Here is a 17,793-nt window from a genome sequence, read left to right as displayed (position 1 = left end):
TCAAAATATAATAATTTAGAATTAACAGAAATTAAAATGCCTCAGAGAAGAGAAAGGTTTAACCTGGCGCCGAAAAGATGATAGTGTTGGCGCCAGGCGCACCTCCTCGGAGTGACCATTCCATAGTTCGGGGGCCACCACTGAGAAGGCCCTAGATCTTGTCACCACTCTCCGGGCTTCCCTATGAGTCGGAACCCGGAGGAGGGCCTTCGTAGTAGACCGTAGTGTACGGGCCGGTTCATATCGGGACAGGCGTTCCGACAGATATCGTGGTCCCGCGCCGTATAAGGCTTTATAGGTAAGTACCAACACTTTGAATCTGGCCCGGAAGCATATTGGAAGCCAGTGCAAATGGGCTAGCACAGGTGTTATATGCTCAGACCGCTTAGTTCTTGTTAGCAGTCTGGCCGCCGCATTTTGCACTAGCTGTAGCTTCCGAATCTTCTTCAAAGGTAGCCCTACGTAAAGCGCATTGCAGTAGTCCAGACGCGAGGTTACCATAGCATGTACCACTGATGTGAGGTCCTCCTTACTCAGATAGGGACGTAGCTGGGCTACCAACCAAAGTTGGTAGAACGCATTCCGGGCCACCGAGGCTACATGAGCCTCAAGTGTGAGGGAAGAGTCTAAGATGACTCCCAGACTACGCACCTGTTCCTTTAGGGGGAGTGTAACCCCATCCAGGACAGGGTATATATCCACCATCCGATCAGAAAAACCATCCACCAACAGCATCTCAGTCTTGTCAGGATTGAGTCTCAGTTTGTTAGTTCTCATCCAGTCCATTGTCGCAGCCAGGCAATGGTTCAGCACGTCGACTGCCTCACCTGAAGAAGATGTAAAGGAGAAGTAGAGCTGCGTGTCATCAGCATACTGATGACAACGCACTCCAAAACTCCTGATGACCGCCCCCAGCGGCTTCATATAAATGTTAAAAAGCATGGGAGACAGAACCGAACCCTGCGGGACCCCACATTGGAGAACCCACGGTGTGGAGCAATGTTCCCCAAGCGCTATCTTCTGGAGACGACCCGCTAAGTAGGAGCGGAACCACTGCCAAGCAGTGCCTCCCACTCCCAACTCCGCAAGCCTCTCCAGAAGGATACCATGGTCGATGGTATCAAAAGCCGCTGAGAGGTCAAGGAGAATCAACAGAGTTACACTCCCTCTGTCTCTCTCCCGACAGAGGTCATCAAACAGGGCGACCAAGGCAGTCTCATTGCCAAAACCAGGCCTGAACCCCGATTGAAATGGATCTAGATAATCGGTTTCATCCAATAGCGCCTGGAGCTGGTCAGCAACCACACGTTCCAGGATCTTGCCCAGGAACGGAACATTGGCTACTGGTCTGTAGCTGCTGAAATCCTCTGGGTCCAAGGAAGGTTTTTTCAGGAGTGGTCTCACTGCCGCCTCTTTCAGACAGCCAGGGACCACTCCCTCTCGTAAAGAGGCATTAATCACTTCCTTGGCCCAGCCAACTGTTCCTTCCTTGCTAGTTTGAATTAGCCAAGAGGGGCAAGGATCCAGTACCGAAGTGGTCGCACGAACCTGTCCAAGCACCTTGTCCATGTCCTCGAACTGAACCAACTGAAACTCATCCAACAAAACATGAAAAGACTGTGCTCTGGACACCTCAGTAGGATTAACTGCTATTAAATAGGAGTCTAAGTCCCGGCGAATGCATGAGATCTTGTGCTGGAAGTGTTCAGCAAATTTATTACATCGAGCTACCGATGTATCTGCCGTATCTTGTAGGCCTGGATGGAGTAGGCCACGAACCACTTTAAAAAGCTCCCGTGGGCGTGAGGGAGATGACTGAATAGTGGCGGCGAAATGTTGTTTTTTTGCCGCCCTCACCGCTCCTACATAGAGCTTAGTAGAAGCACGAACCAGCTCATAATTGCATTCGTCGGGAGTTCGTCTCCATCTCCGCTCAAGCCGCCTCCTGTCTTGTTTCATCGCTCTCAGCTCCGGAGTATACCAAGGAGCTGTATGAGCTCTACATAGGAGAGGACGCGCAGGAGCGATCGTGTCAACAGCCCGGGTCATCTCTGTATTCCACAGATCGGCCAGGGCTTCGACAGGAGCGCCAGTCTTATCAGCCGGAAAAAACCCCAGAGCCTTTTGAAAACCTTCAGAATTCATTAGTCTCCGGGGATGGACCAATTTAATAGGTACCCCACCCTTGCAGAGGGAAAAGGCTACTGAAAGTCTAAACTTCAGCAAGCAATGATCTGTCCATGACAACGGGAGAGATGTAAAACTCCCCACATCCAGATCACTATCCCCATGTCCGGTAGCAAAGACCAGGTCAAGAGTATGCCCCGATGTATGTGTTGGGCCACTAACATATTGAGACAGCCCCATGGTTGTCATGGCGGCCATGAAGTCCTGAGCTGCCCCAGACAAAGTAGCCTCAGCATGAATGTTGAGATCTCCCAGTACTAATAGTCTGGGGGATCTCAACAGTACCTCCGAGACCACTTCCGTCAGCTCAGTTAGGGAAGCCATTGGGCAGCAAGGTGGGCGGTACACCAAAAGGATTCCCAGTCTGTTCCTCTGGCCCAGCACAAGGTGCAAACACTCCAGACCAGTGATTGCATGGACATGGTGCTTGGTGAGTGAGATGGAACTCTTATAGACCACAGCAACCCCACCTCCCCGACCCTCAGATCTACCATGATGCTGAACCAGATACCCCGGTGGGCAGAGCTGGGAGAGACTAACTCCTCCCTGTTCACCCACCCAGGTCTCTGTTATACATGCCAGATCGGCCACCTCGTCCACAATCAAATCATGGACGAGGGAGGTTTTATTATGTACCGATCTGGCATTAAGAAGCAGCAACTGGAGATCTGAGAGTTGGCTGATAGGACAACCAACAACCCTGTGGGTATGAGAAGGACCAGAACGCGGCACAGCCACTACATGTCTGGGCCGCGTTCTCCTTACCTGGCACGTCCCTCTCATATCACCATACCTCCCTCTACCCGTCACTACGGCAATTGGGGCCCCCTCAGGTCTCCCCTCTTGATGATAAAATCTCTTCCCGAGGCACATGATAAACTATAAATACAAAAAACTCATATACTTAAAAATACACATTCACTCACAACATACACTCATATAACACCCATTCATCCACTTCAAACCCACACAGAAGAAGACACAGTCCCGTATTCTGTGCGCCCAAACGCCAGCTCTAAGACCGTTCTTCTTCCCACGTAAAATGCCACCTGGGGCCTGGTCCTGCAAGGTGCCCACGTGCAGAGCAGGAGCCCAAGAAGGAGAGAGCAGAGATGTTGGCCAAGCAGCAGCAGCAGCAGAGCAGGCAGATGGCTCTCCCTTCCTGGGCGGCGATGGTCCTCTTCCCTTGCAGGCACTGGATCTCCTTGGGACTATGCAGCTTGCCCACAGGTGGCAGGGCACGTAACCCCTGAGCCACTCACTGTGGAGTGATCTTTAGCTGGCCCATGACATCCAGGAGACATGAGCAGGGATTTGAACTCACAGACTCTGGACCCCCAGCCAGGCACCAAAAACAGTACAGCAGAGGCACCTGCCTAATGTCAATGGGCGAGGAGTTCCAGGGTATAGATGCTGCCGCACTAAAAGATCAAATGGTGTGTGTATAGCACAGTTTGTTTTTCTGATATAAACCTGACAGCCTAATCATATTCCTATTTAGTCGGAAGGACATCCTGATGTACTGCCATGAATGACGCTGCTTATTTTCCTTTGTAAGCCACTTTGTAATTCAGTTTTTCTCTCTGATTTAACATTAAAGGTCCTGATAGAAAAGGAGTGGGTTGCGATGGGCCACAAGTTCTCACACAGGTAAAAATCCAATTTCCTTGTTAAGATTAGGATGACAGGAAAAGGGGGTCCTTCTTGCGCTGTATCTGTCTGGCAAAGTGCTCTCCGTAGCAAAAACCAAGTTTGATGTTACACTGTGGTTAGAGGGTTGGACTAAGACTGGGGAGATCCAGGTTCAAATCCCTACTCAGCTGTGAAGCACACTGGGTGGCTTTAAACCAGTCACAAACTTTCATAGGAGCATAGCAAAGCGGCTTTCTACTGAGTCAGACCGTTGGCCCATCTAGCTCAGAAAAGGTTGTATGGAGGAGATAATGGACATTCCGTTTTGGGCCATATTCTTTGTGAAATGGTGAGAATCCATTGGAGATTGCATGCTGATGGCTGAAGATATTGATGAGTGCATTGGCAAGCTAGATTGCTTTCTGCCTTTTCAGGTGTGGCCATCTAGAAGGTGACCCCAAGGAAGTGTCCCCTGTTTTCACTCAGTTCGTCGAATGCACCTGGCAGCTTATGCAGCAGTTTCCCTGCGCATTTGATTTTAACGAGCGGTTTCTTCTTGAGATTCACGATCATGTCTATTCCTGCCAGTTTGGCAATTTCCTGGGGACGTGTCACAAGGACCGGGAAGATATGAAGTGAGTTGTCATTTCCAGCAGGCAAAGTTAAGGGTTTCCTTCTTATTTCTTGGAAGATTACGACAAGGTGATAAATTCTCTAAACCAGCCTGAACTCTGGAGGGTAATGCTCAAAAGTACTTGGCTCGCACAATTTCTCACTCAGTACAAAAAAGCATGAGTTCTGGTCCCTGTAAATGTGTATGTGGTTCTTAAATGCATTGCCATGTGGAGTCTGCAAACATTTTAGTGATAGCGTCAAAGGGGAATTTGACAAATTTATAGAAGAGGCTGATGGCCATCTGGATCCTCCGTGTTCAGTTGCTGAGTGGGCCTTGGTGACAGCAGGAGAGTGCTGTTGCCCTCATGTCCTGCTTGTGCACTTCCCAGACAAATCTGACCTGCCACTGCAGCAAGTGAGACACTGGATTAGATGGTCCTTTGTTCTCATCCAGTGGGGGATTTACATTATGTTCTCCCTTCCTCATAAGCAGTCCAAGATGTGTTCTCGGAACTCCATGTGAACCCTTCGGACTTGTAGGCAGTTGGAGCAGAAAGATGGACGGCTGCCACACTACACCCCCATGGCTTGTCCTGCCTCCTGTGTACGGCGGGTGCATTTGCAGCCCTGTAAGGGGGGGGCAGTATATGGGTGGGACCACGGATGACAAAGAATATGGGCCTCCCATTGAAAATGGCAGCCCTGTGTTGCATACTACCCCTTTGTAATATGGAGTGAAACTAAGCTGTATTACTGGTGCAGGGCTTCTTTTGCCTCCCTTATTTCACAATATTGACTGCTGCAGGTGGGAAAGTACACGTGGTAATAACGACAGGGCCAGGAAGGCTGAAACAGATGTTGCTGGGCGGGGGTGTAGAGGAACTTGACACAGGGCTGCCGTTTTTGGGGGCAGCAGCATGTTTTTTGTCACTTGGAGGTCCACCCTACGGTTAGGTGGATTGCAGCTCTTCTTTCTCCATAGCACGCTTGCACTTCTCATGGAATAACAAATCCCTTCGTTTATATCTCCTAGCAGCATAGACTGACTGCTGTAATTGCTTGCTTTCTATTTTCTAGAATCTTTGAGAAGACTCATTCCCTGTGGCTTTTCCTCCTCCAGAAGAAGCAAGAGTTCAGAAATCCACTTTATAAGGGATTCACAGCTTATAAGGAACTCTGGCCCAACACTCTGCCATTTTGTTTCCAGTAAGTTGCTTATTGGAGGGAATTAATCTGGGGAAACAGAGAACCTTGCTGCTGCCTTGATTCTGAGTAGCCCTGTTGCCTTAATCTTGTAACACAAAACGGAAGGCTCTTAAGGCAGGCATCCTGGTGCTCTCCAGACATTTTGGGGTACAGATCCTATCAACTGCAGCCATCGTGGCCAATGGTCAGAGATGATGGGAGTTTTATTTATTTATTTATTACATTTATACCCTGCCTTTCTTTCCATGCTAGAAACCCAAGGTGGCTTCCATGTGGTTCCCAGGCGGTCTCCCATCCAGGCACTGACCAGACCTGACCCTGCTTAGCTTCAGCAGGGGGCTGCCCTCATGTGCCTTCAGACCATAGCCTGGGGGCACCAGGTTGGCGAAGGGGTTTCTCGCTTTGCTTGGCCTCAAAACGTGTGTGAAATCTCTCACTAGAAGCAGTCCTAGTATAAATAACTGGTTGCTGCATATGCTGTTGCACACAACTTTTCCCATCAAACGTGTGTGTGCGTGCGCATGTGGTACAGTAGAAGCTTTTTGGAATTTTGCTTTTTTTTGTGCACTAGCATTTTATTTTTCCAAGAACTTGTGACCTGCTTTTTCTACCCAAGGATGCATAACAAACCCTAAAACAACACTAACATCTCAGCATAAAGATATAAAAAATTAGACATTATATTCAGCAAAGGAAGGGAAATAATATCATAGGAAGCTGCCTTAGTCCATCTAGCTCAGTGCTGGCCTGCTTCCAATGATGCAGGAAGACAAACTAAGGCTTAGTGGGTGCCCCTGAACACGTTGGGTCCCAGAGAGACCCAGTTGTGCCCACTGTGCTTGTCCCTGGCCCTTTTAGCTCAGTCTTGTACGGCCGTTCAGCCAAGGTTTGGCTTAGTGTGTCATCCAAGCAGGGACTCCCAGTTAAGCTCTTGCCGCTTTAACCATGAGCTTGTAGCCAAGAACAAACCTTTGCGACAGCTTGAAGTTCAGGAGGAGAGGACTTAACCGTAATCCCGGCTTAGCTGCTGTGCTGTGCTGAGCTGAAAGGACTAGGGAAGAACAAAGTGGCTAGAAGCTCCTTCCGTGTGTTCACGCTAAGCCATGGTTTGACATAGCGGTATGTGTGAATGCGGTCAGTATCTACCATGCCTGGCAGTGGCTCCAGGGTTTCAGTCAGAAGTCTTTCCCATCGCCTTATCGTTTTAACTAGACATACCAGGGACTGGACTTGTGACCGTCTATATACAAAAGCATGTGCTTGATCCCTGAGCTATGGTCCCTCCACAATTATACATTATAATAAGAAATGCAGTTCAAAAAAACACACAGAAGCATCAGATTGGCAAACATAAGCTCCCAAAAGGTTGTTAAAATTGCCATATTTCTGGTTGGCTGTTAAATGCCAGGTAGAGATGGAGCCAGGTGATCCACAGTTGAAAAGGCCCTTTCTGTCGGGCGAATCCCCAGTAGTGGGGAAAAAAAGAAGAGCCTCCAATGTGGATCTTGGCGCGTGGGTAGATTTGTACAGGAGGTGACCATTCTCAAGGTGCTGTGCACCGATTCATTTAACAGCACTCTTTCTTAGAACTATGAAAGAAGCTGCTGCCTAGGACTGTCCTGCTGCGCTGGGTAAAGAAGCCCCTTCCCAGAGAGAAATGTTGTTTGCTGTATTTTTTAAAGAAATACTTTATTTTTTAAAAAATGTCACATACATCAACCAAATAATAAATATAAATTCAAGTAAATGACCAAAAACAATAACCTTAACTAATGCATCCAATACATCTAGAAATATCAGGGGCATCCATTGGGTGAACAGATGAAAGAACAGTTAGCAGAAAATTACAACTGCAAATTCCACCAAATAAACTCATACTTAGATGGAATGAAAGTCTGAAGCAATTGTTTGTTCATGTGTAGAATAAACTTCTACCAAATTACAACAAAATTCTCTGGGTCTGCCTGGCCCCTAAGAGTCTTTAAGTGTTTGCTAATTTTCAATGCTTTATTGTTTTTGTGAGTTGCTTTGAGCTGAGGGGAACCAGCATATTAGTTTATAACATTTTAAGATTCACTTTCTGTAAAAAGGAAAAGGTTCAAAGTTCTCTCGTTTTTTTCCCCCTTGAAGGTTCTGGTGTGGCATGTATAACCGGTTTGATAAAGGGATGCACCCAAAGCAGTCTGTGTTGGATCATCTCCTTGGCTGCATCAGCCAGAGAGTGGAGTTGGAGGATATTGCCACTGAGTTGGAAAATGTAAGTAGTGCACACCTGGCAATAAATGCTCAGGGGAAAAAATGATACAGTCTAGGCTGCTTCATAATATAATTGGGGATGGAACAGAGGAGTTGCTTTTCACTGGAAGGTAGGTGCAGAGTTATCCTAAATGGTTGCTTTGTGTCTCAATGTTCTTGCAATCCTAGACGTGCAGCAAAACCAAAGAGCTCGCCAAGCTCTTGGGCCACCAGTCACGTGAGAGTCTTCCGTGCATTCGCTATTTCTGTCCTTAACCACGCCTTCTCTCTGTTCACTGTGACAGGTTCGGGTTAGTCCAAGTGGTTTCCCAAAAAGTAGGTAGTATCAGCTAGGCGTTGAAGCGCCCTTTGCTTCTTGTCTTGCCATCCTCCTTACCTGCCCACCTTCTTTGCGGAGAGACTAGCAAACCTCTTAAGAACTAACATTTGTAAAGTCAGTGGTGCTTAATATGAGACTCTTGCTGGTATCAAAAACATTCTGATTTGTGCACTTAATGCCTTTCTACAGAAGCTGCCCCTCTTAGATGGACCCCTGCCAGATGGGATTTCCATCTTATCCAAAATTGTTACCACTTCAGCTGTCTGTTCAAAGTCCCCGATGCTCAACACTCCCCAGGACTATGAGGGTGAGCCCCCTGCCCTGCTGGCTAATGGCACCATAGCAGCAGAAGACAGTAATGATGGGACGGATCAGCAGCTGAAGAGCAAAGAAGTCCTTGTTAATCCCCTTGACATCCGAAATGGTGGCAGCAGCAGCAGCACCTCCACCACTCCTGGGACCATGCAGCCCAGCGCTGAAGCAGGACATCGCCATAACCATTGAACTGCTGTGAGCCATAGAAAACTGGCAATAAAGCATGCAAGAGCTGTGGCCCGGTGCTGGGAGAGTCACTTCACCCGCGTATGGCTATGTCTTGTGTTCTGTATTTTGAAAGCAAGGGAGGAGGCTGCTGTTGAGTGGCTTGCAGCAGCAGCTGCCTGGAAGTGGGGCATGGGGCTGGCTGGCTTTTGGGTGGCTGCAAAGGGTTTCTAGACATGCCTTCCAAAACTGCCACAGAAGTTCCTTTTTGGGGGACGCAAGTACAAAATCCGATACCGGCTTCTGAGGCAGGTAGCTCTTCTTAAGCAGGGGAGAGTTTTTAAAAGCCACAAAGGATCAGATACATGAAATCTAAAGCATGGCTTTTCTTGGCCGGGTTCTGCCACCTTGCATGGGAATTCCATTCAGCGGCAACACTGGGTTAATTTTTGTGGTCCCTGCACATATCTTTGTTGTGCCTCTGTTTCCTTTTTTTTAAAGCCTGAGGTTATTGTTGTGTCCGTTCACTGACAATGTGATGTTTTATTACTGTCGTTACATGACTGTAGTGTATGAGTATGTGATCTTTTTTAAAAAAAGTGATACCTTTTTAAAAAAACAAAACAACCTGTCTTGCGCATAGTTGATCTCTTTGTCATTGTTAATGGGCTTGAATAATCTTGTGGCACGTTGATGACGTGACGATAAGACTATGGTCACAGGTCTTAAAGCCTCTATAGATGTCTTGACTGCTCAGTAACGCGCAGTTCAGCTTTTGCTCCTTTCGGGAGGTCTGGCTCAGACATAGAGTGGGCTGCTGTGCATCTTTGCTGTGTTGGGGGTGGGCATGCACCCTTCCGCTCCATCACACAGATAGTATTACATATGCACAGAAATCCAGTTGCACAAGACGACACACACTTAGTCTTCCTGGCTTTGAGGGGAAAAAATTGCATGAATTTGGTGCCCGTGTAGAGTGTCTGCATCACACATGATCGACAGAGGGAGAGCAGTGTGACTGTTACTCTACTACGTGAAGATTCTTGTCAGCTCACTAAATATCTGAATTGGGTAGAGGTATGTTTACTTTGAGACGTCACACGTTTGAAACAAAAAGGGACCAATGTTTTGGGAAATGCCTGGGGTCTTTCAGACATTGTTGGACTCCTGCTCCCATCATTCGTGGCCATTGGCTGTGCTGACTGAGACAAACAACTTCTGGAGGGCCCACAGGTTCCCCACCTCTTCTCTAAGACACTGTTCTTCAACCTTGGGTCCCCAGATGTTCTTGGACTACAACTCCCATCATCCCCCAGCCAGCTTAGCCACTGGTCAAGGAATCATGGGAGTTGTAGAATCATAGAATAGTAGAGTTGGAAGGGGCCTTTAAGGCCATCAAGTCCAACCCCCTGCTCAATGCAGGAATCCAAATCAAAGCATTCCCGACAGATGGCTGTCCAGCTGCCTCTTGAATGCCTCCAGTGTTGGAGAGCCCACTACCTCTCTAGGTAATTGGTTCCATTTGGAGTCCAACAACATCTGGGGTTGGGAACCAAAATTGAAGTACACTGCTCTAAGACATGCCTGATTAGACCAAATAGTGACAATTAAGGCTTGGAGGCTACTAGTGACTAAAATGGAAGAACCAGTTTGCACTTCCTAAATCTTAATTCTCCTGAAACCACCAGTATCCTGTGTAGCATCTCACATTTATTTTTTTCTCTCCCCCCCCCCGCATCTTTGTAGTATTGGCAACATCAGTCCATCTACCTGAAGTGGCGGTCTTTAGGATATTCTTATCTAGAAAACACTGTATCACATTACTACAGTTTGAAAGTCTCTTCAGAAGTTAGCCACCGTCGCTCAGTTGTCATTAGCAGCTAATTTCTGGACTGTATTTTATATAAACTACATTGTAAAATTTGCTTTGAGAAAGAGATTAGTCCTATTTTAAGGGCCAGCCTAGCATTTTCTCAGCCCATAAGATTGGCAAAATGGCATACGTTGTGCCAGGTAAATCAGCTTCAGTCTTCTAATAAAGGTTCCTTCTTAAGAATCTGGTTTGACAAGAGCATTCTGCTCCACTTCCTTTTAGCCCTGCTGATCAGAAATTAATTAGCAGTTTGCTACTAGAGACAACGCAGAGCTTATGGTATGGCATGCCTGTCTGTATTTTCCTTACTTACTTTTCGGCCTCCAGATTTTTTAAAAAATTTAATAAATTTTTGTTTTCAGAATGTGAAAAAAGCAAGAAAACAGGGCTTAAAACACTGTTATAGTCAAACACAGGGTCTTGATAGAGAAGATGGCATAATTAGAGATATGAAGGCCTGGAAAACGTGGAATTTTGGGGGAGGGGAGGGTTTTTTAATTTTTGTTTTTTTCCCCAAAAAATGGAAAAAAGAGGGAGGAAACAGTTTTTTCTGGGTTTTTTCCCCGAAACCTTCATATCTCTCAAACACAACAAACACAAATAATACAATTATTAACATACAAAGATGTGACCAAATGTATTCATGCTAATTCATAGGCACTGAAAGTCAAACATGTCATAGCATTTTTCTTTTAAAATGGGGGTGTCAAACCATTAAGCCCCAGGGGCACATTGCCTCACAAAGACCCTTCGGGGACTGCCTGTCAGTGCTGAATGGGCCTTGAGCCCAGCGTGGGCAGATCTGTGGGTGGGACTCTCAATCGGCTGCATTCCAGGCACACAAAAGTTGATGTTACTACACCTACTCATGCACATCTTTCCATCCAGGAAAGCAAGAAGCATATCTTGCAGCCGAGCAAAAGTACTAGAGGAGGACACAGAGCAGGGAGCAGCATGGGGGGGGGGCATAGTGAGAATCCCAAGGGTGAAAGAGAGGCCCCCCAGACCTGAGTTCCCTACTCCTGTAAAGATAAAATAACTTTTTATTTTGCCATTTTAAAAAGCAAAATGAGCCTTTACAGGCATACCCCGCTTAACGTCGTTTCATTTAATGTCGCCTCGCTATAACGTACATGCGCCATATGCCTGTATTTCTCCAGAAACGCGGCACAGCAGCAGAGGCTTTAGCAGGTGGGGGTGGAAATAGACGCGATCGCGCCACTGCAAATCAGCTGGGAGGCGCGATTGTGATTAGCTGGGAGGCCGGTAGCGCAGCAGCAGAGGCTTTAGCGCACAGGGGTGGAAATAGATGTGATTGCGCCACTGCAAATCAGCTGGGAGGCGCAGGCAGCGCAGCAGCAGAGGCTTTAGCACGGGCTTTGAGGCTCCGCATGAAGGAGAGGTAAAAAAAGTTTTAAAAGATAGTGTTTCACTTTAAGGACATTGTCGGTTTACGTACTTGCTCTGGTCCCATTGAGTACGTTAATGCGAGGTATTACTGTATATTTTTTTAAAAAATTATACAGTACATACATACATAATCTAGAATTAAGGCATTCCAATCGAAGAAATTGTTAAACTATGCATTGATATCTTCCTGCAATATACATATATCTTCTAATGCCTCTATATAGCATTTGGTAAGTGTTTCCATTTAATTCTCAACATTAATAGTGTTTAATATGTTGCAAAAAGAGCTTGACTTCTGGGGTACAGTTAGCTGACCTATGCTATTTTAATAGAAAACTCCATTGGTAACTAATTCTGTCTTGTGAAAGAACGGTAGTTTCAAGCTTTGAGGCTCTGTTTCACATCTCTGGGGAATGATCTGAAAGCATTTGAATCTTTGTGTGATTGATGAGATGTTGGACTCCTGCCATTAAGACTGATGGGTCAGTCTTAAGTTTTTTATCTCAGTCCTCTATCACTACTGACACATCTTCATTCTATGGTAGACTGAATGATCACTTTTTCTTCCAAGCCTATCATCAGTTCCTCTAAGAAGATAATCAGTTGTCTTTTTTTTCTTCCTTTGGGGTTGCATCTTACAATTTACTTTCCCTTCTCTTAACACTTAGCTCCTCAATTTTATCAAGCATAATCCTGTCCAGTCTAATAAACTTTACCAGTCTTGTACTCTTGATCTCTAAACCTTTCTAGTCTCTCATCCAGTATTAAAGTTTCTTTCCTCCTTTTTAAAATACCTTTTGGTTTTTCTAAAGCCCTAAGTTCAGTTAACTGTAAAAAAAGAGGGTAAGCTTTCCAATAGGGATGCTTACAAAATTCTCCCCATCTGAATTTCCCTTAAGTTGACTTTGGTGGTGCCAAATGACCTTAGACTTGCTGGAGTGGCACTGCTGGGTCACTGATATATAATTAGACCAAAATTTTATTTCCCAGATTTCTTGTTTGGTATCCCATGCATGTGCAACTGGCCACAGTTTTCACTTTTTCTCCCTTATAATACTAGAACTTGGGGACATCTAGTGAAGCCAAATGTTGGAAGATTCAGGACAGACAAAATGAAGTACTTCTTCCCACAGTGCATAGTTCACTTACGGAATTCACTCCCACAAGAGGCAGTGATGGGGCTTTAAAAGAGGATTTTACATGGAGAATAAAGCTATCACTACTAGCCATGATGGCTCTGTTCTGCCTCTGAATGCCAGTTGCTGGGAATCTCAGGTGGGTGGAGTACTGTTGAGCACAGCTTCTGCTTTCAGGCTTCCCATGGGCATCTGGTTGGCCACTGTGAGAACAAAACGTTGGGCTAACTGGGCCTTTGGCCAGATCCAGCAGGCTCTTACGTTCTTTTGATAAACAGCGTGACTTTCTATCTCTTCTTCACATAACTGTTGTAAAAATGTAGCATTCTGTAAGTTTATCTTTACATGTGGATGAATATACTTATTGTGGAGATAGGCTATGTCTGTTCACCTAAACGTCTGTGCTAGCTATCTGGATCTCCAGTTAAGAGACTGAAGTAACTCTTTGCAGGCAAGCTCAGAGATTGGTTAAGGCCCCCCCCCCAAAAGGTCTTGTTTAATTAACAGTACGCTCTCTACTTAATGTTTGTGTGTAAGATCTGAGTGCTGAAGGTCCGCACACAACTGAATATATAAGGTTGCCTGCGCTGATGCGTATTGCATTAGCAGGCAAAGAGGTATTATTTCTTTGGTCTGTGTAATTCAGCTCTGCTCCCTGGCAATCGCATCTTTTGTGGCTTACCTAATTATGAGCAGCGTTTTCCATGTCAAGAGCAAAAAAACAGAAAGCCATTGAAAGAGCTACAGTGTGTGCTTGGGCCTCCTATATCTGATGTAATTGGCTTCCTACTGCGGCACCCAGCAGAGGCTAGTTTTGTTAAAGCTCTTACCTGCTGCTAAAAATAGTGGCTTGGGATGACTGGAAAGTCTGAAAGTGTCTGCCTAAGCCTCCCTGTGCATAGGTTCCATGATGCTTCCTTCCTCGGTGGATGCGGTGGGCTTAACCTCATCACACCTGCCAGTCTGTTTTGAGCGCGTACGTCTTCTGTTTCCCATCACTGTTGCCCCTAGCCTCTGTCTGACTCCGGTGTGTCCAGTTACACTGAGTATGCCATTACAAAGGGGAAAGAACAGCAACCCCCTCACCCCAGGTGCTTCAGTACACTTGGCTTGCGCATTAGAAGGAGAAGACGCAGCCACTGCTGCTCCAAGCCCTCTCTGCCACTGCAAGCGCCAGACAGACAGCAGCTCGAGGACATGCCCCTGCCACTGATTAACACTGTCACAACAAAGTGAGTGCCTGTTGACTGCTTGCAATCAGTGGGTGGAGTTGGGTCACATCGTGCCACTTAGGAGATGCTTATAATCTTGCAGAGTGCTGCCCGCACCTGGTGAAGAGTTACCACGTGCGTTGAGCAGCTAAGCCAGGGATGGAAGAGCCCTGTGGGATCAAGCCCAAGGCCCACTTAGACCAGCATCTTGTTCTCACAGTGGCCAACCAGATGCCCACAAGCAGGATCTGAGCGCAACAGCGTCTGCCCCATTTGTGATTCCCAGCAACTGGCATGCAGAGGAATGTTGCCTCCGACATGGAGGTAGAATAATTGGTCCTTTTAGATGTTGTTGGACTCCCAAGTTCCAATAGCCCATAGCCAGCGTGGCCAATGGGCAGGGATGATGGGAGTTGGTAGTCCAGCAGCTTCTGGAGGACCACAGGCTCCCCATCCACAGGTTCAGCCAAGCTCACCATTCCCTTACTATCACATGAAAGCAGGAGTAGCAAGGATGCAGAACTGTTGGGTTCATCACTGCAGAAAACTGCCTCCCCCGTCCCTGCAAATGCAGCTAGTTGTGTATAATAGCTATGTGGTGTGATGGCGTCCAGTCCACACACAGCCCCATATTGCCAAGTTAAACCATAGTTCAATTCCAACAGTGGAAGGGGGGTTGGGGATTTGGCCAGCAAGGGGGGGGAGGTCCCACTTCTCATCTCTTGCTGAATGCTTGCATTGGCTGTGATGCAAGGAGACTCGGTGTGCATTGCGTTTGGTCTTGCCTAGTCGTCACTGATGTGGTTAGCATTGCATGTTGTTCTATAATTTGGTTTGAATGTCGCTGTCACACGTGAGCAATCCTGAAGTGGACCTGGCTTACATTCCCTCTCCTGCTTTGTGTTCACAGTTTTCTGGTGCAAGTCCTTCCTCATAGCCTCAAATACTTGGAGACCAAATTTTACCTGCAGAGAGCCTGTATCTGGCACAGAACCCTTGTGCATTACATGAGGTTGGGGGAGGCTGTTCTGCAGTCATGCAGAGTGTTTGACTAGGCTTATTGTTGTCCCTTGGGAACGTAAGGTGGGACTTAGAACACGCCTGCTTCCTTGTGGCTGCACCCAGCAGGAAGCAGATCAGGAGGCATTGGGCAAGGTGTGTTTTAAGCATGCTTGTCTGGTTGCCATCACTGATCTTCTATTTGATCTTCTATTACCCTCCAGAAGTTGTTGGACTCCAACTCCCATCAACCCCAGTCAAGATAGGTTCTGATGGGAAATGCAATCCAAAACACCTGGAGAACACATACTTAAGGGAGGCTACTGTAGAATGTGTTTAATATTGTATTTTAAATTGCCTGTAACCTGGCACGGGACCTCTTGGTAAAGGGCGGGGGGGAAATTGAAACAATAATGAGTCCTAGCCATCATAGCCGATGGTCGGGGATCATGGGAGTTGCAGGCCAGCAACATCTAGAGGACCACAGGTCCCTCATCCATGTCCCAACTGAGGAGCCCCCATGCTTTTGAACCATGAAAGCAATGCTGGAAGACAGTAGGAACATCTGTCCATTCATCTGACTCTGTGTATGCATATTTGTGTGTGTGTGTGTGTGTAGCAATTATGGATTGTGTGATGTGGCATTTGTTTTTTTTAAACCCAGCCCTGACATATATATTTAAGCAAGCATACAGAGATCATGTCTGAAACTGCTCCTGAGGTCCTTCTGTGGCAACTTTTAAACGGCATCTAATATTCAAGCGGAAATATTTTTCAATTTCTGTACGTTTCCTAGCTGTTTTTGTCTGAAAATATTGCTGTTTTGAAGTATGTGATTAATGGCTCCCTGTATGTCAAATTCATTTTCTGGATACAGTTTCACTTGATACACTGCAAATATATATATATATATTGTTACTGCCCCTGAGAGTGGACTGTTGCATTCTTTAAAATATGGTTGCAAGTTTCATGGAGGGTTTAATTTGTAAATATTAACATTTTTTTTAATTTCTTACAAAAAAATAAATTTCTTGCATTTTTTTAAGACACATTATTTGTGTGTTGACTTCTTGGATCTCGGGCAAGGGGACTACAATAGGAATCGACAAAAATAAAGATGCCACTGCACTTCTGGATCCAGCCCTGGGTATGAAGTTTCAGAACTATTCCTGAAACTGAGGGTGGGAAGGAGAGCTCGCTGAGAGAAAAGTCATCGTTCATTTCCATGTAGAAATTACAGGGCCACAGTTGTAGCCTTGTGCTAATAAGGGTGAATTGGCTAAATCACATGCCGCCATTATAATGAGAAATCGGAAGAGGAGGGTCTGTGGCTTATAGTTAGAAAATGATTCAACAGATTGATTTGAAACCTGGCAGCGGAGGAGAAGTAAGTATAAGGATGGTTCATGCCAAATTTGGGGTACAAAACATGAGAAACGGGTTATTTTTAACATGTGATAAGTGACTTTGCAAAGTGTCAAGGTGTGCATTTTCCTTCTGAAGGCTTTGCTGGGGTTGTTTTTTGGAGAAAGATTTCTCTGTATTGCACCTTTGGGGAAATTGTGATGTTGGATCAAGGGAAGCGTCTAGCATGTGCTGTTATCCATGAGTTGCATAACATGTTTGTTGTTTTCATTTAAAAAGGCTTTTCGCTGGCCCAGATAGTTCAGTGAGAGTTCAGAATGATGCCCACACACACGTGCTCAGTACTGAACCTGTTGGGAGCAAAGGTTAAGGGAGGAAGGGGGTGGGGGGAATGTGGAGTGAGAGTGAGAGGCATGCAGAAAGAGGCCTTTGGAAAATCAAGACAAGTAAAAATAATTTGAGAGACCTGGGGGTGCACAGCAACTGGATTTCTGACAGGCAGCTTTTTGAAGACACAACAGAGCTTTCAGGACAAAAGGGGTGGGGCGATTTAGAGTGCTTGGGTGTGCTTTATCTGGTGACACTCATATTGCAACATTTAAGGCTAGGCTTGCCAATTAACCTGAAACACACACACAAATAGAGCCTGGCCTGCTTCTACACCTTTTAACAACCATATAGTCTGCCAAAATCAGCTGGAGTGGCTGTAGGACATGGGAACCAACATGATCCCCTGCTAATGTCACATAATAAACTGGTTGTTACCGGCAGAGAAGCAGTGCCCAGTATAAAGTTGGCAACTCTTATTTCTAGCCATCTTTCAATTAATAAATTAGCCATTTAATAGGGCATATGAGGTTGCGTATGGATTCCTGCCCTTCTAAATGGTGTGCAAATTCTTGTATAATGAGGATATTTCTTCATTATTTTTTCTTTGTTTAATCAGAGAATTTGTTACCCGGTCTTTAGCCAACAGGACCCCAGAGTGGCTTGTGTACGGTAAATTAAAACAAGACCGTCCCTGCCTGAAAACTTGCACTCTAAAATGCATAACCCAAGGAAAAGGGCAGGGAGGGATGAGGGGAAAATAGCAAACTCGAGTGT

The 17,793-nt window shown here is 46.1% G+C and overlaps 1 protein-coding gene across 1 annotated transcript in view; it reads left to right on the top strand.

Moving 5' to 3' along the window:
- Positions 1 to 16,294, top strand: part of MTMR8 (myotubularin related protein 8) — a 48,667-nt gene extending 32,373 nt beyond the window's left edge. The window contains exons 10-14 of the mRNA XM_061598293.1: positions 3,788 to 3,837; positions 4,254 to 4,454; positions 5,512 to 5,640; positions 7,771 to 7,897; positions 8,405 to 16,294. Coding sequence (XP_061454277.1) covers positions 3,788 to 3,837; positions 4,254 to 4,454; positions 5,512 to 5,640; positions 7,771 to 7,897; positions 8,405 to 8,719 — 822 coding nt within the window. The 3' untranslated portion in view covers positions 8,720 to 16,294. The remainder of the gene's footprint in view (positions 1 to 3,787; positions 3,838 to 4,253; positions 4,455 to 5,511; positions 5,641 to 7,770; positions 7,898 to 8,404) is intronic.
- Positions 16,295 to 17,793: the final 1,499 nt, after the last annotated feature.

Source organism: Rhineura floridana, chromosome 16 (genome assembly GCF_030035675.1).
Source record: "Rhineura floridana isolate rRhiFlo1 chromosome 16, rRhiFlo1.hap2, whole genome shotgun sequence".
In the NCBI taxonomy this organism is placed as follows: Eukaryota; Metazoa; Chordata; class Lepidosauria; order Squamata; family Rhineuridae; genus Rhineura; species Rhineura floridana.
This window is presented reverse-complemented; position numbering and strand designations above follow the sequence as displayed.